The sequence below is a fragment of the Diachasma alloeum genome, unplaced genomic scaffold (genome assembly GCF_001412515.2).
Source record: "Diachasma alloeum isolate Michigan unplaced genomic scaffold, Dall2.0 Dall_scaffold_00185, whole genome shotgun sequence".
NCBI lineage: Eukaryota > Metazoa > Arthropoda > Insecta > Hymenoptera > Braconidae > Diachasma > Diachasma alloeum.
The window spans coordinates 940,849-962,977 of record NW_021680351.1 but is presented as its reverse complement, the minus strand read 5'-3'; the positions used below and the strand labels follow the sequence as shown (position 1 = coordinate 962,977).

The window sequence follows — 22,129 nt, the reverse complement described above, 5'->3', positions numbered from 1 at the left end:
GATGGCCTATGGTATTGGTGTCCCATTGTTTCCCAATCGATTTCCAATCATCCTCTGCTTTCGTACCTATAGCCCTTGAGAAATAATGAAAACACAATTACGTATGGTTCAATAATTCTTTAATTCAATCGCTCGATACAAAAAGGAAAAAGAAAAATATTACACAATCGTTAAATTGTAGAATAACACGGTGTACAATAGATAAATATTTATAAATGCGGAGTTATCGCTCGAAGAATTTCAATGCATTTTTCCTCAAACGGGTCATGAGACCTGAAGCATCGGATCGTTAAATATATTTATTAAAAATTGCAAAGTTTCGTAAAAATGATCGTTATGAAATTTTATTGGTCATGTCAATCCAGCGTTGGAGTTTCATCCTTGGAGATGTTCATTTGTCCTCAAGTCCATTGATTAATTAGTCAATCCCGTCCGGGACACCTGAGCGATTGAATAAAGTGTACATTGTGCCGTTGTAGATGAATTAATTTAAGAAAAAGGGGTGTTAAATTCTTTATGATGTTCTGTTGTTTTTTTCACGGCGATTAGATCCTCCATTTAGTCAGTTTGGCATTTTCGCGATGGAAGGACGTTCAAGGCTGGACCTTGAGGAGCTCCACGTCGAAGATCAGGGTTGCGTTTGGGGGAATAGTGTGTCTTTGTCAAGGGTAATATATTTGGGGTAATCGAATAACGGGGCAGAATGAATAAGACGAGGAATGAAGACTATTTAGGACATGTTGAGGGTCATGACCCTTTTTAATTACTCGAGTTTAATCCGCTCTATCTTTGAGACTGTTTAACCCTTAACCCTAAACGTCCTTAAGGGTCGTCTGACCCTCAAAACTATTCGAAATGTCCTTGAAAGTTTTTTGACCCACAATCATTCCACAGTCATTTTTCAAAAATGACCCACAGTCATTTTTGAAAAATAAAAATTCTGCTGTTATGCCCCAGATCATAATTAGTGTTTAATAAAAATTATCTTCAACCTTTATATCCATGATAATTCCGGAATGATCTACATTGGCAACTTGCCTGCAGAATTGAGTTAATGCTATTCCCTGCAAGTTAATTACTGAAGTTTTTACTTTCTGATATCTAATTTAAAACATCCCATATTTGCACTCATTTCAATAGCAATATTGGACTAATGATGTGTTCACCTTAGCTACACGAGCGTAGGATCATTTACAAGTGCGAGAAAATTCTATAGAAAATATCTCAATAGAATAAGTTTTATGGAAAAATTCAATTCTATCGGTTTTTCTCATTATTTATTAAAAACTAATCATTATCATGATGAATAAATCCGCTCTATCTTTGAAACTGTTTAACCCTTAACCCTAAACGTCCTTAAGGGTCGTCTGACCCTCAAAACTATCCCAAATGTCCTTGAAAGTTTTTTGACCCACAATCATTCCACAGTCATTTTTCAAAAATGACTCACAGTCAAATCTACATTGGCAAGTTGCCTGCAGAATTGAGTTAATGCTATTCCCTGCAAGTTAATTACAATATTTATCAAATTAGTGGAAAAAGGATATACGCCAGGGTGGCCTCGACTGCCGTATGCGAAATCCGGTGAGCAGGTCAAGCGAGCACGCTCACCCACAGACATCTGAGCAACTCCCTGATCCCATCCTTTGATAACTTCACCCTTGCCAATCTTAAACTTGAACGGTGCACCGTGGTCTCGACTTGAGTCGAATTTCTTTCCATTTGTTAGTGTACCTTGAATCAATTCATTGAACATTGAATGCGTGGAAATCTCTCAGATGCCCAAGCAAAAAGAATTTTTTCTTAAATGAAAATTCCGATAGAAAATTACAAGTTGAGATCATTCGATTCAATTTTTCGTTTTCTCCGCAATAGTTTTATCATGAAGAACTATCAAGCAGCATAAATGCAATATTTACCTGTGTAATGAACAACTACGGTCTGTCCAGTCTTTGGGAAAGTCTGACCTGCAAAAATCCCCCGAAAAAAGCAATTGAATGTCTAATGCATTAAAAATTCAGTATAGACGTCTGATTTTCACCGAATAAATTGAAAAAAAAAGCAAATCGCTGAGGTAGATGGGCCTATCACATTTTAATAATTTTGTCAGTGCCAAGAGTCTATCGAGAGTGAAATACGATTGGAGTTATCATTTTAGTTAATAAGGAGAGTTATAGACACCAATCAACAGTCATTTATTGAAGGATAGGAGAGAAAAATCCCATTCACATCAACTGGTGCTACGACAGAGTGAATTCTTAAGCCGCAAGTTAAGAAACTCACAATTTTTAAATGTTGATATCTCCATTATAATAGCAAAATGGGATTAAAATCCCTTGACTGAGGTTTCGGAAAGTTAAAAAATCAATAAAAATACATAAGTCGTAGTGATATCTTAATATTTTATCTTAATATTATGATTAATATAAGTGAATTATAATTCTGGTTTTTACTTTCTGAGATATAATTTAAAACATCGCATCTTTGCACTCATTTCAATAGAAATATTGGACTAATGATGTGTTCACCTTAGCTACACGAGCGTAGGATCATTTACAAGTGCGAAAAAATTCTATAGAAAATATCTCAATAGAATAAGTTTTATGGAAAAATTCAATTCTACCGATTTTTCTCATTATTTATTATAAAACTAGTCATTATCATGATGAATAACAGTGAATTATAATTCTGAAGTTTTTACTTTCTGATATCTAATTTAAAACATCCCATATTTGCACTCATTTCAATAGAAATATTGGACTAATGATGCGTTCACCTTAGCTACACGAGCGTAGGATCATTTACAAGTGCGAAAAAATTCTATAGAAAATATCTCAATAGAATAAGTTTTATGGAAAAATTCAATTCTATCGATTTTTCTCATTATTTATTAAAAACTAGTCATTATCATGATGAATATAAGTGAATTATAATTCTGAAGTTTTTACTTTCTGATATATAATTTAAAACATCGCATCTTTGCACTCATTTCAATAGAAATATTGGACCAATGATGCGTTCACCTTAGCTACACGAGCGTAGGATCATTTACGAGTGCGAAAAAATTCTATAGAAAATATCTCTATAGAATAAGTTTTATGGAAAAATTCAATTCTATCGATTTTTCTCATTATTTATTAAAAACTAGTCATTATCATGATGAATATAAGTGAATTATAATTCTGAAGTTTTTACTTTCTGATATATAATTTAAAACATCGCATCTTTGCACTCATTTCAATAGAAATATTGGACCAATGATGCGTTCACCTTAGCTACACGAGCGTAGGATCATTTACGAGTGCGAGAAAGTTCTATAGAAAATATCTCAATAGAATAAGGTTTATGGAAAAATTCAATTCTATCGATTTTTCTCATTATTTATTATAAAACTAGTCATTATCATGATGAATATCAGTGAATTATAATTCTGAAGTTTTTACTTTCTGATATATAATTTAAAACATCGCATCTTTGCACTCATTTCAATAGAAATATTGGACCAATGATGCGTTCACCTTAGCTACACGAGCGTAGGATCATTTACGAGTGCGAAAAAATTCTATAGAAAATATCTCTATAGAATAAGTTTTATGGAAAAATTCAATTCTATCGGTTTTTCTCATTATTTATTAAAAACTAGTCATTATCATGATGAATATAAGTGAATTATAATTCTGAAGTTTTTACTTTCTGAGATATAATTTAAAACATCGCATCTTTGCACTCATTTCAATAGAAATATTGGACCAATGATGCGTTCACCTTAGCTACACGAGCGTAGGATCATTTACGAGTGCGAGAAAGTTCTATAGAAAATATCTCTATAGAATAAGTTTTATGGAAAAATTGAATTCTTAAATTCGTTTTTTCTTATAGAATATATCCACTGAGAGAATCACCCAAAATCTGGTAAAAAATTCAGTAAAAATCCAGTAGAATTTTCCAGCGAATTCGTCGGCATTTCAGTGAAATTTCCTCGCTGTTAGAACAACGAGACCATAATGACCACGAGGTCACCCCGTCTGCCGAGTTGGTTCGCGAGTCCAATACTCTCATAATTTATACGAATATTGATTTCAGAAAGAACAAGTGCGGCGTCTTGCCTAGGCAATCGTGAAAATACAAGTCCTTGACACTGCCGATGGCTGCCCCATCATTACCCCCAACGCGATCGTTTAATCGTTGCCCTCGTAAACACTAATAGCCGACCACAAATGCCGGAAAAAAGAGTGGAAGTAGAAGTATGCAAATAATTACCGTCCCCGGGTGAAATAACTTCGACATCCACGCCCATGACTGCTCGATATCTGGAAAGATATTTATTTTCACCGGTTATGAGTGATACACTTGGCGTTGTATCCCTCAGATCGGTGGGTAATTGATGCAATTGTTTATTGAAAGGGAATGAAAAAAATGTCGGGAGTGTACGTACCTTCACACACACGGGTTTACGATCGAAATGCGGTCGCTGACTAAATGTGGCGAAGAGATTTTTAACTCTTAAAGCCGCCGATAGACGAGTGAAGGTGAGTTTTCACTTCGCGGTCCGGAGAATTATTACCGGGGGGGGGGGGGGAGGGGTAATCTCAGATGGACACATTCCGTTTTGGACACGTTCTAGGGAAAATGGCGACAGAACGGAATGCGGTGGAACAAATGGGCACGGAAATTTGGGGACGCATTCCCGGATCGACAGATTCTGATTAGAGATTGGCGATACGATACCCCTCGATATACCGATATTTTTCTGACGATATTTGTGACGACTAATATATCGACATTTGACATATCGACATCGAAATTTGTTTCCAATTTTCTAGGATTTCGAAAGAGAATAAATGAAATGAATGAATAAATGAAATGTTATCAAGAAAAAAGCTTTTCATTGGTGAATATTTCAGATATAAAAAATATATTGCTATATCGGTTGAACGATATTTTTTTCTGAATATCGATATCTTCATACCGATATTTTAAAATTATATCGATGGTGTGATTTCGATATTTCCTTCAATATCGCTCATCCCTAGTTCCACCACTTCCCGTACTGACGCCATTTTCCCTAGAAGTGTCCTAAACGGAATGTGTCCATCTGAGATTGTACAAATGACCCCACCCCCCTAAACGCCTCTTAAGTGACCGTCATATAACAGTTCATGTGACGCATTTGCATCTCTAGAAACGATCCTCAAGCCTTTGGGATTGTTTCCAACGAAAAATCAGTGGTCGTGGTGATGACAACGAAATGTTTTGATTTTGGCCAGTTCTAATTAGCGATTATAAATTATTAAATATTATTTATATTGTTTGTATGATAAGATGACCAATTTATTTGTTATTTCCACTTCCTTATGCATTTTTGCATACGTAATTCCTTCTGTTATTAAATACGTGAGTACAATTTTCAAGTATTTTATTAACCAAAAAAATGTTGATAAAAATCGTCGCAATGGGAATAATTGAAAAAAAAATGTTAGCTTGATTATTTAAATATTTTACTGTTATATCGCTCAATTATTACAATTATTTGGGTAGATCGTGGGATGGTTCTTCTCAGAATCGAGGGAGGAGCAGAATGTGCGAAAGGAAATACTCAGGTTGGAGCAGGAGATGTCGAACATTCCGATGGTCGATGAATTTGCGAGGTACACGAAAATCCAGAGGAAACACACGAAACTTAGAGAGAATTTTAAAAATCAAGGTTTGGAAATTTTTTGCATTTCACGTCATTTTGACAAAATCAACAGTTACTACTTTAATTTTAATTACGAGACAATTTTTGATATTTTTATTTCAACTCAGAGACAAATTGATCGATTAAATTCAGTCTAGGCTCAGCACAAAGGGAAAAGATTTCCCTTTTCGAGGAAAAAATGATTATCCTATTTTATCAGTGATTCAATGAGTTATTGAGGTTCAGGAAAAAGCCCAATAGCCCAAGTGCCTCTTGTTCTACTAGATTAGAATAATTTCAGTTTTACATTGCATCTGCATCAGATAAAATTATTGGAATGCTGAATCGAATTCTCGTTTCGTTTTTCATATTTTTTTTATTCTTTTCTCTTGTCTTTGAGAATAATTAATGCAACGGTTGTTGCAGTGGCTGCCAGAATGTCTGCGAGAGCGAAAACTCAACTGTTTTTCACTTATTCAGCTCGAGTTTTCAATGTAAGTTGTTTAAAAAATTTATGAACTATTTTACAAAAAAAACTGTCTCATGATGATTTTAAAATAAGAGTCATTTGAATATCGATATTGAACCGTTAGTAAACATTTTAAAAATCTGAAAGAAAAAATTAATTAAAAATGTTGACACTATGTTTAAATATGTAATCAGAAATAATTCATCATGAAAATAATCTCATTATTTTCCTGATTAAATAAAACAATCAAGAATTTTATTAGACCAATTTTTCTAATTCCCAGGGACTAGTAATGGTCATAATGATGAAATTATATCGAAGTGAGCCTGTGATGATTCTGCCAAAGGGAGTCCTCTGGCCCCTGGACAAGATCCTCAGCTGGCCAAGCACCTACGAGGACTCGATCTCCCTCGCCATGTGGACGGCCATCACGACACTCGTTAGCAAAACCACCTAACAATCCTGTACACTCCCCCAAAAAAAAATAAAACACTGAAAAAAACTCAGAACTCGTTTCACTCCAAGTTTTCCTCAATTTTCAAATATTTATTGATGTTTCATTAAAACCAAAGGTAATAAACCAGAATTAATAGCAAAACGAGTAATAGTACATAAAGAATGATCATAATACACGAATAAAACTAACAAAATCATTAACAAATAGTTGTTTCTTAGGAAAATGCACTGAAAAATGTTGACACTATGTTTAAATATTTCAGGATGAGACATGTTTCTCATTTTCTTCTTTTTGTGATTTGAGAAAATCGTTTTGTGCTGTTTGTCGAAGCAAATGAGTGAGTTGACCGATTGGATTGAATAATATTTGTGTATTTTAAAGCACCGAGAGTACAATTGTGACAATTTTTTCATTCACTTGATAATGATTCCGTCTCATGACGATTTCTCGAAATATTACTTTTGGTAAAAGTGGTTGTGTCTCGATAACGAGTGCTTTTAGGAGGAAATCAATGAGAAACTTTTTTGTAGCTGACGATATTCTCTACAAAAAGTGTCTTATGACATTTTCTCCTCAACCGACTCGTCGTCGAGATAATTCCATGTTTATCAAGAGTTAAAATTGTCTGTTTTGGTTTTTCCTGTTTTGTTCAGCTCTGTTCTTGCTCAAGTTGTCAATTTGTTTCATCGCTTTAACACAGGTTCACTCTTGACCAATTGCGTGTAAAATAACTAATCCGCGATAGTTATATTCATCAATTAACGTGACAGACTGAACTGGAATATCAACTGATCGTAAGGGATTAAATGCACTCAGTCGAGTATTCAATAGAACAATTTGTTTAAGTTTCTCTGGCAGTTGACGATGCAATTCATGAGTTTAACTAATCCTCACGTTTCTAGTGATTATTATCCATTTTTATTCGTAAGCCTCGATTATCCGTTAATATTGAACAGAAAATCATGAAAAGAAGGGAAATTAGCAAGCAAATTAAATTATCAAATCCAAAAAATGACTTCAAGAAACCCAAATACCTCGAGAACTACTAGATTTGTCGAAGAATCACGTGCAGACTATTTCCTAAATATCTCCGAAACCATCGGGTTTATCGAAAAATTTCTCCAGTCCTTTTTTGTGGAGAAATAAATTTCCCACGAAAAGTGTCTCTTGACATTTTCGCCTACAACCCTTCCTGTCGCTAAAAATTTCACCTGGGACTTCAACTTTCACGAAAAAATGATCAATGTTCGATCATTGTTTAGCGGTTAATTCTCTCGTGACAATAATCATCACAAAAACACCAGCAAAACTTGAATTCAAGACGCTTGCAGATCAGTTTACGCTCACTAACATCTTTATAATTTCATATAACTCATTCTCATGACTTTTTATTCATTTGATTGATTTCTAAATATTGGATCAATGTCACACGTGACTCGTACCTTCAATACGTACTTATTTATTTAATATTCATGATAAATATTAAATTGACCCAGTAACATACCCACTTTCAACACAGTTATTAATCCATAGTATTACATTTGTTTCATTAATTAGGCGATTTTATATAAACGAGAAAAATATAGGTATACAAGACTTAACATTCAAACTTTATCTTCATTTATCTTTTATTTTTTAATTACTTTTTATTACTCTTGAGAATAACTGTTTATTGTTTTGAATTATTAGGACTTTTTTTCGTACTTTCGTGCTGATTTACTCATGATTGAATGATTTATAGTGTTTATTTCGATAACTGTGATGAGATTTTTTTAATTTTTCAGCTTTCATCTCTGACTTTTTCGTTGAAAATATGATTTTTTAATGGTTTTCAAATTTTCTACATCGAGATTACAAGGTCTGTGGAAGCGTACAAGCGACACACACGAACATTCAATTATTTTGACATTATGACATTGGATTACTCGTGAGAATTGTTTTTTTTAATTGTAATTTTTAATTGAAAAAAGGACACGATATTATCACTTAAACTTCGAATGAGGAAAATTTCGGTTCAGGGATTGTGAGGGGTTTTGGGGGCATGCGAATACTGCGATTCAACTCCCAAGCACGAAAGTTAGTTCAATTAATTCATGCAATTAATTTTTTTAAGATAATACTCTGTTAATTATTCAATTCTCTCAACGACTGAGTTTTTTAATCGTTCAATTATCTCTAGAAAGAAATGATTCGCGAGAAAATGTCAAAATACATTTTTTACAGGAAATTTTGTCAGCTTGAAAAAAGTCTCTCGACATTTTCCTCTAAAATCACTCATTAACGAGACAATTTCGTAGTTGTTGAAACCTTTTCATCATTAAGTCCCCGATATTTCATGAATTATTACCGATTTATTTGTGATTTCTTTTCACTTGCGAAAAGATATCAAAAGACTCTGAATTCAAGATAATTTCGTAATTAACAAAATCGTCAGATTCTAATTCAGCAACGAAAGTGGTAGAACGATTCAAGTCAACTTTGCTCTTAGCTGTGTTTTTTAGGAATATCTCCGAATCTAAGAGAGATAGCAAAATTTTCGTAATAACCGTTTTGGTAGCCCTCGTGCTGCTCTACAAAAAAGGTGATATAAAAAATTTGACCATCTGCTTTAGATTCCGAGATATTGATTAAAAACTGAACAATAGTCAAAATTGACTCCAACTGTTTTGGCACTGCTACTGAATTTTATTCATCGTTCAAGCACTTCAATGAATAGTTAGAAAATTCGCTGGGTATATTGATTGCGCTGTCCTTCCCCTCTTCAATGCCTCACAGAACAAGAGGCAGAACCGTGCTCTTCCTCATAACTGAATACGCTTAGGAATAAACGAGAAAAATAATAATGGGGTACCTTTTACCGATTACATGTCAATGGGAAGTGGATAATGAAGTGGAGTATTTATGTTTTAGCGATGTCCATGGGTGATCCAGCAGATGTGTTGACTGCTGGTGCTGCCAGTGGTGGTCCCCCTGGGCTCACAATTGTTGGGGGAATTGCTGGCTTCACGAATCTGTCTGAAGTGCGTCTGCCTGTTGGTGGTCCTATGTGACCCTGGTGAAGAAACATTGACATCAACGTATAAATAAATTTTTTCATAAAAGATTATTGAAAGATTATTCAAAGATTATTGAAAACTGCAAAAAATTGCAGAAAACTCGATTAGATTCGGAATTCAAATTTTTTTCTCAATTTAATTATTTTGGTTTTTCAAAGAAGAAAGGTTTCAAAATCAGGATTTAACCCAGTGTATTATGTGAAAATCAACATTTCCATTATAATCAAAGATTAAAATCTGAATTTTTTTTCATTAATGTGAAAAAATCAAGAATTTTTTTGACACCTCGTAAAAAATAATCCACAGTTTTGCAAACAAGTTTTATTATTTATTTATAAGAAGGAAATGCTTGAAAAAATATCAATATTTTGCGAAATTTAATTTAGAAAATACGGACTGGGTATGAATTTTTTCAAATTTTTTCCATGCAATTTAGTTGAAAAATTTAAAAACAGAAAATCGGACATTCTTGACGCTAAGGATAGGACAGTGTGAATGCAATTTTTTCACTTTGAACAAATAATGTTAATATCCAAATAAAAAATTTCTGATATGAATAAAAAGAAGCTGTGACTCAATAATGCAAATTGTTTCATTTAAGTTTATTTTTAAAAAAATAGTCAAAGCCCGGGTGGATTGTCTTTCGAACATCATCTCGAATATTCTTCCATCTTCATAATGTAAAATATATCACAATTTCCATTGGATTTTACGTCACGCAGGACTCCCTAAAAATTATGATTGTGCAATCGAAAAAAGTAGAGAGAAAAACTGAGCATTTCCAAAGAGCGTTTTTAATCAAGATTAAGAAACAAATCCGATAGAGAGGAGATAGTGAATGGATAATTTGTCATGGTAAATAACGATCTGACAGCCATTGACTACTGCGACAAATGACCACCTAACAGCCATTAAATACATCAAATCATTAATTTGCAATTTCCTCCCTACTGGGTTTATTTCTCAGAATTATTGAAAAACGCTCTTCGAAAATCCAGCTTTTCTTCAACGCGATTTTTTTGTTGTGGAATTGAATAGCAATTGGAGATCATTTCAGATTATCAAAATAAAAAAAAACAACCGAGATCACGTTCGAGAGATAATCCACCGGGGCCTTAATGAAAAAACTTACGCCTGCCGGTGGCGGTGAACTGGAGAACGGTATTATCATACTCTGTCCACAGGCGAAGCATCGATTGGAGGTGAAGCTGTCGCGAGATGTCGAGCCCACGACATTGACCCCCGGACTGAGGGGTCTTGACGAACTTGGAGATGGATTGTATGGCACTGGACTCGACACTGTGCGATTCCTAATGTTGCTACCAGACATTACGATTTCGTTGTAATGGCGTTCCTCCTCCATTTCCAGGCTGATCAGAAATAAAAAAAAAATTAGCAGTTGATTTTGAGATAAATTGATAAAATGATAATAAATAAATAGTGAAATGATTCACCTTGACTCAGACTCAGACAGATGTCTGCAAAGGGCCTCGCGACGTTCGACCTCGAGCTGCAATTTTCTCTGGAGTCTCAAATTCTCCTCGCGAATATGTTTCTCCTCGTTCACATACCGCTGCATTTTTTCGGTATCTAAAAATACAAATAATTCGCATTCCAGTTGAGTGAATACATCCAAAAATAGCTGGACGGTTCGACAGACACGAGAGAAAATAAATAACTCTCCATCAAACTCCAGAAATCGAGAGATTGTCAAGAGACACTCGTAGGACATTTTATCCACCACAAAACAAGTGGAAAAATGCTTTCGTCACGACATAGTCAGTATATTTTAGCTAATTAGCAATTTGCTTCCGAATGGAATTTCTGTGACGATATATTTCAAATTGAATCCAGTGATTCATTCAATTTCAAATTATCACAACGTTGGCAGCCAACATTGCCCCAAGGTTAAAATTCCTTACCTTAAATATTTAGAATCACGATTTAGCCATTACCCAAGTTTTCGAGGGATATCTCCGAATCTAAGGGAGATGACGAAATATTCGTAATGACCTTTTTCATAGCCCTCGAGTAGCTCTACAAAAAAGGTCATATAAAAAAATTAGCTATCTGTCTTGGATTCCGAGATATTCATTAAAAATGGGCAATGCTAGTGAAGTAGTTATCCTGACCCAAAAAATTGGAAACTTTGGCCTCAACTGATGCAATGCTTTCATTCGGAGGCAAAAGTAAAAATGCACAGTTAATCCACATTAAATGACAAAATAACAACCCCCCCAAACTCACGTTCTTGTTGTGATATGAGAAGTGTATGTCGCAATCTAGCAACTTCACTCCTCAGTGTCTGTATGTGGGTGCTCAGATTAGTCGCAGTATCGCCGTTATTGAGATCCCTGGGTGATGTGGGATCAGAGACAGGCTGATCCAACTTAATCTGTAACGTGCGTTTCTCAGCCTCCAACTTGTCCATTCTCTTCCACAATTTATTGACGAGTGCCTCCTGCTCCTGCTCGAGGGTATTCTCCAGCTCCACCTTTTCCCTCCTCAACTGCTCCAAATTGCTCTGCTTGGAGAGCGTCTCAGCCTCCAATTTCTCGATCTTCCTCATCAACTTGTTGACGAGACACTCCTGCTCCTGCTCCAGTGTCTGCTCGAGCTTGCATTTCTCCTGGCGCAGTTGATTCAATTTCCGGGATAAATCGTTGGTTAAACATTCCTCCTCCTGCTCGTAGTGATGGGCCAGGGTCTCTTTCTCCTTCTTCAGGGATTGAATCTTCTTCAGGAGAGTGTTGCTGATGAATTCTTCCTCTTGCTCTGCTTTAGCTTGCTGAAAGAGGACATGAAGAGGGCGGTTTTGATTTTTCAGTAGCGAAGGCTAGGGATGCAAAATGACGGTAATTTTGCATCCCCAGCGTCAGTAATTTTTTCCCGTTGTCATTTATGCAGAAAAATCGTCTATCTAGATGTCACCCGATCGTCATTTTTGTGCTCGGTCATTTTTTGCTTTTTTTTCATGAATTTTTTGGGAAATTTGAATACAATTGTAAATAACGCCGAAACGGAATTCGAAAGTTCAGTGAATATTACGTTAGTATGGAATTGCCGGAAAATTAGAAAAATTCCGTTGAACTTTTTTATTTATTATTAACTTGTCAAACAAGTTTTGTTTGGGCCAACAAAATCGTTAGTGGAAAATTACCAAAAAAATAATTGATGTCTTTTAAATTGGTGAAAAATTAGCTGAAACAGTGACTAAATTCCAATCGATTGTAAAAATATTAACTTTTTTGTTGAATCATCTCCAAAATTCTGCAAATCTTCCAATTATTGTCCTTTAAATTCAAAAATCCAAGCAAAATCCCCATTTCATCATTTTTCTTGACAAATTATTCAGAATAATCGACCAAAAATCTAAAATTCTTCACGAAATCCTCTCATTAATCGTCATCATCCTCAACACCTCCAACAGACCCGCAATAATGACAGACCTTCCCAAAAAATAATTTAAGCGACCAACTCAGTTCCAATAAATTAAACAAAACAAGTCAATGTCTCATCTATTCCCCACTGTTAATTATTTTTTTGTTGAATCATTTTCGAAATTCTGTAAATCTTCCAACTATTACCCTTCAAATTCACAAACCCCAGCAAATAAATTTCCCTCTCAACATTATTCTCAACAAATTATTAAGAATAATCGACAAAAATCTAACATTCTTCACGAATTCTCTCATTAATCATCATCATCATCATCACCAACACCTTCAACAAACTCACAATAATGACAGAAGCTTGTCGAAGCGAGCGATTCTCCTCCTGCAGTGCCTTAACCCTCAGCTTGTAGGTCTCAAGCTCAACCTTGAGCACTCGATTGTGCTGCTGAAGGGACTCAATCCTCTTCTGCAACTGTTCACGTGTTACCGGCGACGGTGGCATCATAATTGGACCACCGTCAATCGAGCTCGAGTCGCTCTCCGATGCGCTATCACGGTCAGCCATTTTATTTCGAAAAAAGGAAAATGAAAAATTGCAAAAAGGGGCGAATTGTCTCCTGCGTTTTCACGAATTAATTCTGGTTATTCAGCGCCACGAGTGTCCTAACATGGCCCGCTTCACCTCTGGGACGATCACTTCACTTTTTCCACTTTATTTTGAGGACTTTCGGGGGTTCAGAGTCATTACTTGCCCGGGAATTGCGATAATTATGCGACACTTTGCGGCACAAACATGTGGTCGTATCTGCGGGTTCTCCTCCAACGCCAAAACGGATCAGCTGTTTCAGCGGGGAGCGTTCGCCGTTGGAAATGAGCGTTACATTTACAATTCGCGACTGTGATTAAGGGCGGGAGAATTTGAATGAGAAGCTAAGGACACCCAAGTGTTGCGGCATTTCGCATCCGAAGAGAAGCTTTGTTATCGGAGAAATTGAAGTTTTCGATTTTTTGTGTTGTGTCAGTTGATTGCGATGCAAAAAGTCCGAAAATGCAAATTTTACCCGGCACATGACTGTCATTTTTGATCATTATGACGCGATCCAAAAAATTACGGTCATTTTGCATGTCTAGTTTTCACAATAATGAGCTTACAAATTATTTGTGACCACAATTTTTAGTTAAAAAATTTTTCGCGTCAGATGACCGTCATTTTTGGTCATATGACGCAATCTCAAAAATGACCGTCATTTTGCATCTCTAGCGTTGACAACAATTAATTTACAAATGATTTGTGACCATCAGTTTTAGTTAGAAATTTTAAGCGTCACATGACTGTCATTTTTGGTCATATGACGCAATCTCAAAAATGACGGTCATTTTGCATCTCTAGCGTTGACAACAATTAATTTACAAATGATTTGTGACCATCAGTTTTAGTTAGAAATTTTGAGCGTCACATGACTGTCATTTTGGGTCATATGACGCAATCTCAAAAATGACCGTCATTTTGCATCTCCATGTGTTTGCCACCTTTTGCGATAGTCGTTCAGTGGGGATTCCCCTTAGCTAGTTCCACTGGTAAACATCAACACCTCTCGGTGTTGATGTAATTATTTTCCGTTTATTTAGTTACCGTAGCTTAGTGAAGAATGCAGAAGGAAATTCAGGATCTCGTGGAGAAGTCATTGAAGAAGGCGAGGAGGCTGAGGGCTGTGGGTAATTATGGCCACGCTTACGCTCATTACACCGCTGTCGTGGAGCTCGCACCAGAGAAGAGGGCTGATGTTGAGGAGGAGTTCACCGATGTCTTGTGTATGCAAATAAATATTTCCCCAATCCTGAATACCTAATTAAATTGAATTGAAATTGACCCCTGAATTTAATTTGATCAATAATTCCGTCAATTTGCTGTTTAGGCAAGTGGGGACTGGAGTTGGAGAAAATCGACTTTGAAAAGACTGTTTTATGCTACACTAGATCACTAGAAATCTTCCCCGACAACCCACGAATGCTGAATAATTGCGCAGCACATTACTTGAGGTACAGAGAATCAGAAAGAAATGATCGTCATGATGATAATGATGATGCACCTAACTAATTATTCAATTATCTCGGTAATGAGCGGATCTAGAAAAAAATGTCATAAAACGTTTTTTGTAGAGAATTACATTTCCCACAAAAAATGTTTTATGACATTTTGCTGTAAACCCACTAGTTTCTGAGATATTCCCAAAATTATCATTCGAAATTTTTGCAGTTGATCAAAAAATTTTGCATTTTCATTTTTGCAGGCAACACTCTCCCCGAGAGGCCCTCCCCTACCTCACCCGCGCCCTCTCTTCCTCCCCGGACTTCCTCCCCGCCGAATGGAGCCTGGATTACGCGCAAAATCTTCTGGTAGACCGCTGGCACTTCCCGATGCTGAACGACAGAACCCGCAACACCCGCTACGAGCGGGCGATCTCCAACCGCATCTCCCAGGGCTTCAACACAGTCCTGGACATCGGCACAGGGAGTGGTCTGCTCGCCCTTTACGCGAAGGACTCGGGGGCGGAGCGGGTCTTCGCCTGCGAGCTCTCCACGGAGATGTCCTTCATCGCTGATAGAGTCTTCTCAAGAAATAACTGCACTGACATTACGCTTCTTCCTCAGCATTCCACTTCCATTGAAATCCCTCGAGACATTCCGCAGAAGGTAAATAACTTGACATTTATTTCACACTGAATTTACCATTTTTCATTGAAAATTGGACTTTTCAAAAAATCTTTATCGTTTGAAAAATGACGAAGGATCAAACGGCCTTGAGGGTCAAATGGGAGAGACGAATGAAGTGATCAAATGAAAGTGTTTCTTTCATTTGACCCTTAAGAACGTGCGAACGTGTGATCCAAACATTGCGAAGAGTCAAACATTTTGAGGGTCAAATGGGAGAGACAACTGAAGTGATCAGAAGAATCAAACTTTATTGAAGGTCAAATGGGAGAGACGAGAGGAGTTGAAAGGGTCAAATGGGAGAAGCGAGTAGAGACCCCCCCACTCCCCCACTTGACCCTTAAAAACATCAAACGAAAGAGGCAAGATCAGGGTCAACTGGGAGAGACCAATGGAGTGATTAAATGAAAGTGTTTCTTTCATTTGACCCTTAAGAACGTGTGAACGTGTGATCCAAACATTGCGAAGGGTCAAACATTTTGAGGGTCAAATGGGAGAGACAACTGAAGTGATCAGAAGAATCAAACTTTATTGAAGGTCAAATGGGAGAGACGAGAGGAGTTGAAAGGGTCAAATGGGAGAAGCGAGTAGAGACCCCCCCACTCCCCCACTTGACCCTTAAAAACATCAAACGAAAGAGGCAAGATCAGGGTCAACTGGGAGAGACCAATGGAGTGATTAAATGAAAGTGTTTCTTTCATTTGACCCTTAAGAACGTGTGAACGTGTGATCCAAACATTGCGAAGGGTCAAACATTTTGAGGGTCAAATGGGAGAGACAACTGAAGTGATCAGAAGAATCAAACTTTATTGAAGGTCAAATGGGAGAGACGAGAGGAGTTGAAAGGGTCAAATGGGAGAAGCGAGTAGAGACCCCCCCACTCCCCCACTTGACCCTTAAAAACATCAAACGAAAGAGGCAAGATCAGGGTCAACTGGGAGAGACCAATGGAGTGATTAAATGAAAGTGTTTCTTTCATTTGACCCTTAAGAACGTGTGAACGTGTGATCCAAACATTGCGAAGGGTCAAACATTTTGAGGGTCAAATGGGAGAGACAACTGAAGTGATCAGAAGAATCAAACTTTATTGAAGGTCAAATGGGAGAGACGAGAGGAGTTGAAAGGGTCAAATGGGAGAAGCGAGTAGAGACCCCCCCACTCCCCCACTTGACCCTTAAAAACATCAAACGAAAGAGGCAAGATCAGGGTCAACTGGGAGAGACCAATGGAGTGATCAAATGAAAGTGCTTCTTCCATTTGACCCTTACGAGCGAGTGATCCAAACATTGGCAAGGGTTAAACATTTTTGACAGAGTCAAATGTGAGGGACGAATGGAGCCATTACTCCACCTGTCTCTGGCATTTGACGCTTAACATCGTGTGATCCAAACAATGGCGGAAGTCAAATGTTCTTGAGGGTCAAACGGAAGAGACAGGTTAAGGGTCAACTGGGAGAGACGAATGAAGTGATCCAAACATTGGCAAAGCGTCAAACATTTTTTAGGATTAAATGGGAGAGACGAGGAGAGGAGTTGAAAGGGTCAAATGGGAGAGGCGAGTAGAGTTTAAACTCCCCCACTTGACCCTTAAAAACATGAAATGAAAGAGACAGGATAAGGGTCAACTAGGAGAGACGAATGAAGTGATCAAATGAAAGTGCTTCTTCCATACGACCCGTAATAGCCCGTCCAAACATTCAAATCTTGGCAAGGGTTAAAAATTTTTGAAAGGGTCAAATGGGAGAGACCGGTTCGGGTCAAATGGAAGAAACGAGTGAAGAGATCACTCCCCTCTTCCCTTCGCGTTGACCCACAATCTTGTACCTCCGAAAATAATAAATCCCTTTCCCCCAAGGTGAAGCTCATCGTAACCGAGATATTCGACGTAGCCGTTTTCGGCGAGCGCGTCCTCTCGACCCTGATCCACGCCCACGAGCACCTCCTCTCAGACAACGGGATAGTCCTCCCGATGAGGGCGAGGGTCTTCGCGGCGGCCGTGGAGAGCCCCCAGATCCGCTTCACGTCCTTCGTCACCCCGGCCCCCAAATCCGACCTGACCCTCAATTTCGCCGGCATCGACATCTACTCGGACGACAAGAACTACGACGCCATGAGCCTCAGGCAGGAGGAGACACTCTACTTGACGGACCCCGTGGAAATTCTCCGGGTCAACTTCAACGATCTCTCTGAACTGAGAAGACTCCATGCCGAAGGAACGAAGAACGTGTCTTCACTGAAGACGATACGGGACGGTACGATTGATGGGGTTGTCACCTGGTTCAAGCTAGACCTCGATGAGGAGAATGTCCTGGACACCTCCAAGGACGACTCGTGCTGGCAGTTGGCAGTTTTCCCTGACAAACCAGCCAAGTGCACGGCTGGACAGAACCTGAAGATCATGACTAAACTGTGGCAGGAGAAGATGCACTGCATTTACCAATTCCAAGACGACAAGAGCGATAACTCAGACTGGAGGAGGTGCAAGGACTTCTACTTCATCCCTCAGCACGTCATAATGCTCCTGAATGACGACGATTACGTGTCTTCCATAGCACGCGTTGCTCAATTCCACAGGGATAAGAGGCTCAGGTACATCCTGGACGTGTGCCCATTTCCTGTCTATGGGCTGGAGATGCTCAAGTGGAATGACGAGGTGTTGAGGGTCTACTGTTATGCGGAGACGGAGCAGCTGGGGGAGCTTATCATGAGGATTGCTGAGCAGAGCGGGGTCGACAGGGAGAGGATATCCATTGTGGAGGGCACTGATGAGATTGACAGGAGTGTGGACGTCATATTTAATCATAATTTCAGCACTCAGGGGGAGATCAATGACTGGAGTGAACCGAGCTTGTATGAGGCGTTGAGGCTTACTCTGTCCACTGACGGGTTCATACTGCCCAGGAGGATATTTCTCATTGGCCAATTGGGGTACTCGGAGGATCTCCCCAGGCTGATACTCGTGGAGGACAAGAATGTGCAGAGGACTATGGGGGAGAGTGACTATGTCATTGGGGAGTTTGTTAATCAGTATTCGTGCAGACAACGATTCGATCTTGATTCGGCGCTTTATAAGTTCGTGGAGGTGAGTGAGGAGAGGGTACTTGTGCAGATTGACGAGGGCAATGCCACCAGTGCTGTTGCCAATTTTGGGAGGATCGAGGGGGAGGGGGTGCTGCCTAATATCTTGGTCTGCTGGTACACCATTCATCTGGATGGGGGGAACTGCGTGGGCTCCAGGAGGGATACCTCGTTCATGAATCACTCGGCGATTGTTCTGGGGGAGGGGGTCAAGGGGGTCATCGAGAGGGGGGAGGATGTTAGGTTTAAGGTGCTGCAGATGAGGGGGCTCACCAGGGTGAGTCTCGTTTTGTGAATGACGAATTCACTTGTGATTTGATAATAAATGTTTTTAAATGGTTTTGATAAATATCGGACGTGTTTTTATATTTCCTGATGATCCACGGATGATTTAATGTGAAAGGTAAAATGCTGATGGGGTTGGGGAGGTGACAGGAGTTTGAATGTTATATTTTTTTTAAGGAAATTAATTGCAAGAAAAATACACAAAAAAAATTTTATAGGCTCGAGTTTAAAGGGTTGTGAAGGGGGATGTCGGGATGGAAAATTTTCGTCATTTTGGATGATTTGTTGTGTTCCAGGTCTGGTAAATAGTAGGAGAGGATGGACACAGTCCAGTATTGGTCGGCATATAGCCTTATAAATTTTAACGACATGTTTAGTAATGAGGGCTTTGTTTTTGTAAGTAAGGCTTCGAAACTTGGAACCTCTGGCAGTGCATTTTTTCTTTACAATACTGGCATGAGCTTGAATGTTGTATTTAATCATAATTAAACCGATCCGAGAGAACGAAGAGACTCACCAGGATGAGTTTAGTTCTGTGAATGACGAGCTGACTTCTGATTTGATAATAAATTTTTTTAAATGGTTTTCATAAAACGGACGGTTTATTCGATATCCTGATCACACACTATTTAATTTACCTTAGGGCTTACAAAAATACATATGGAGGTAATTATTAAATATAATTTTCCTATTTTTCTCCTAACTAATCGCAGTCATCACAGTTTACTTTTCTGATCATTAAAAAATCCCACAACATGGGGTGCTATGACCTCAGGCTCGTTGTTATGCACGTCGTGGTTCCCAGGGACCCCCACCACAGTCACGCACCCCGAGAGGTGCTTCTTGATCGTCTCCAGGGTCTCCAGCTCTCCCCAATGCTTGTACCAGGAGTGTTCGGGGATTATCAGCAGGACTGGGATCACCAGCTTCTTCATGTACGCCATCAGCTGCTCCAGGTTGAAGGACAGTATCACGATGGCTCTCATCCTCACGTCCCTGTTGTACCTGTACTTGTCGCCGACCCTCGTCGTGGCCCTCACGAAAAGGGCCTCAGCAGCTTCTCTAGTCAACGCAAACTGTCTTCCAGTCTGGAGTGTCTCCAGGATCTTCTCCTGGGTGTGGAGACTGGGTGCTCTCTCCTGTGTCGAAGAAATTGTGGTGTCGAAGATGGTTTTTGTTCTTGTGGGCAGCTCATCGGGGCCGAAGGTCTTGGAGAACAGGGCGTCCAGGGCGATGATCTTCTCCAATCTGTTGGGAGACAGGATTGAGAACATGACTCCGAGCTGGGCGCCAAAGCTGTGGCCGATGTACAGGCACTTCTTCCAGTTGAGCTCCTCCAGGACGTAGTGGATCGTCACCACGAAGTTGAAGAAGTCCAGGAACATGCCGGGGGGAAAGTGGGAGGAGAAACCGTGGCTGGGGAGGTCGATGGAGACGTAGTGGAAGTCCTGGGGGAGGTGGCTGACTAGGCGGGTGAAGGAGCCTGCGTTGTCCAGGGTGCCGTGCACCAGGAGAACCGGCTTTGCGGAGGGAGGGCCCCACGACAGCGCGGAGATGTGACCCCAGGGGACTTTCAACTTCAGTTCGCTGGGGGAGGCCATTCCTTATCTGGGGAGAAGATTTTTGGGAGGTTTAGATGGGGTTCAATGACTTCGTGAAATCATTTTGCGAAAAATGGAGAACAATATTTTGGGTGCAAAAACTACTTGGCTTGAGAAATATTTCGTCTACTGTGTACTCTACGTCCAATTCGAATTATATACATGTCTTTTGGAGAAAAATTCGGTGATTGTTGCTTATTATCTTGTTCACAAATAAATTACATAAATATTTTACATGGTTTAAAACCATTTTTACGCTTCTTGACAAATATATTAGCTTCAGAAATTTTTGCGAACTACTATTTCCAGAATTCCATTGAAATTACTCATTAATCGATTGCTAATTGCTGAATTATCTCAACAACAAGGGCTTCCAGAGCAAAATGTCAGAAGACAATTTACATTGAAAATTAAATTCTCCGCAAAAAATTCCTTTGACATTTTCTCGTAAGCTCACTCTGTCATCAAATAAACGTGAATGATTCAAAAACTCAATTCTTTCATGACTTCACCATTAACATAATCATGATTATTAATTCTTCTCCACAAACTCCTCATGTTTTTTTCAATCTTGGTGCATGACTCAACAATTATTACAGTACATCAACAATTATTATTTGTTGTAAACAATGAGCAATGAATAATCAACATTAAGGTTATGACAATTTGCAACAAAAAGAAACACAATCGTTTTACTGGAATTTTGTGTCATGACGTGAAAATGATTTCGTTATGAATAATAAACGTTTATTACCGTCTCGGCGAGAGAAAATCCACTGACTGATGTTTCCGGAGATGTTAGGTGAGTTATGCAGCATAAAGTTGGGAATAGAAAAATGCAAATAGCGGAGGGGGGTCGCTGTTACAACCGTCATGTTACGTCGCCGTTGACAATGTGTGCGCGGTTCGAGGGGTAAACCTGACTCAGTGGATCAACGATCGATGTCTCTGGAAGGGATCCATGTCCACTCGATTATTCTTTTTTAAAATTTAAACTCAATTATTCTTTCATTATTAAAAAATTACACAATACGCAGATCCGATCAATTAGCCCCTAATGTATAGATATTCCAAATTTTTATTTTTTTTCTTCATTGAAGTAGTTTTGAAGAAAATTGCGAGCTAATGAAAAACATTTGCTAGTTAGTACTTTTTTAAAATAAATTTTTGAAAAATCACCCCTGAAAAAAAAGGCGTTATCCCCCCTATTTCATTATTTCCAAAACATTTTATCACCAAATCGGTAGCAAATTGTTAGAAGATTTTTGCGAGTTAAGAAAAAATCGTCAATGCACTCCTATTATTGTGTAAATTAACAATTCCAATTTCAACTGAAAACCAGAGTTGATGACCAGAGTTTGTAGCAGAGATGTCAGACAAGATATGAATGTTTTTTTTGG

General features: G+C 38.5%; 5 protein-coding genes across 5 annotated transcripts; 2 read left to right on the top strand and 3 right to left on the bottom strand.

Annotated features, from left to right (window-relative positions):
- Nucleotides 1–102: 102 nt before the first annotated feature.
- On the bottom strand, nucleotides 103–4,525 carry LOC107048090 (peptidyl-prolyl cis-trans isomerase FKBP1A). The gene is made up of 5 exons (XM_015271069.2): nucleotides 4,436–4,525; nucleotides 4,261–4,310; nucleotides 1,920–1,967; nucleotides 1,548–1,734; nucleotides 103–651 (listed from the first exon to the last, which is right to left on the bottom strand). The coding sequence occupies exons 2-5, from the start codon at nucleotides 4,295–4,297 to the stop codon at nucleotides 594–596; spliced, it is 330 nt and encodes a 109-aa protein (XP_015126555.1). The 5' UTR covers nucleotides 4,298–4,310; nucleotides 4,436–4,525; the 3' UTR covers nucleotides 103–593.
- Nucleotides 4,526–5,221: 696 nt separating this feature from the next.
- On the top strand, nucleotides 5,222–6,668 carry LOC107048089 (tail-anchored protein insertion receptor WRB). The gene is made up of 4 exons (XM_015271068.2): nucleotides 5,222–5,394; nucleotides 5,539–5,704; nucleotides 6,104–6,171; nucleotides 6,430–6,668. Exons 1-4 carry the CDS (start codon nucleotides 5,323–5,325, stop codon nucleotides 6,601–6,603), a joined length of 480 nt encoding a protein of 159 aa, XP_015126554.1. The 5' UTR covers nucleotides 5,222–5,322; the 3' UTR covers nucleotides 6,604–6,668.
- LOC107048086 (coiled-coil domain-containing protein 6) lies at nucleotides 6,665–13,864 on the bottom strand. The gene is made up of 5 exons (XM_015271064.1): nucleotides 13,398–13,864; nucleotides 11,907–12,447; nucleotides 11,114–11,249; nucleotides 10,792–11,029; nucleotides 6,665–9,655 (listed from the first exon to the last, which is right to left on the bottom strand). Exons 1-5 carry the CDS (start codon nucleotides 13,617–13,619, stop codon nucleotides 9,503–9,505), a joined length of 1,290 nt encoding a protein of 429 aa, XP_015126550.1. The 5' UTR covers nucleotides 13,620–13,864; the 3' UTR covers nucleotides 6,665–9,502.
- A 756-nt stretch (nucleotides 13,865–14,620) lies between these two features.
- LOC107048198 (protein arginine N-methyltransferase 9) lies at nucleotides 14,621–19,194 on the top strand. The gene is made up of 4 exons (XM_015271264.1): nucleotides 14,621–14,866; nucleotides 14,971–15,094; nucleotides 15,346–15,748; nucleotides 17,621–19,194. The coding sequence occupies exons 1-4, from the start codon at nucleotides 14,704–14,706 to the stop codon at nucleotides 19,136–19,138; spliced, it is 2,208 nt and encodes a 735-aa protein (XP_015126750.1). The 5' UTR covers nucleotides 14,621–14,703; the 3' UTR covers nucleotides 19,139–19,194.
- A 517-nt stretch (nucleotides 19,195–19,711) lies between these two features.
- LOC107048199 (serine hydrolase-like protein 2) lies at nucleotides 19,712–21,663 on the bottom strand. The gene is made up of 2 exons (XM_015271265.2): nucleotides 21,484–21,663; nucleotides 19,712–20,736 (listed from the first exon to the last, which is right to left on the bottom strand). Exon 2 carries the CDS (start codon nucleotides 20,727–20,729, stop codon nucleotides 19,845–19,847), a length of 885 nt encoding a protein of 294 aa, XP_015126751.1. The 5' UTR covers nucleotides 20,730–20,736; nucleotides 21,484–21,663; the 3' UTR covers nucleotides 19,712–19,844.
- Nucleotides 21,664–22,129: the final 466 nt, after the last annotated feature.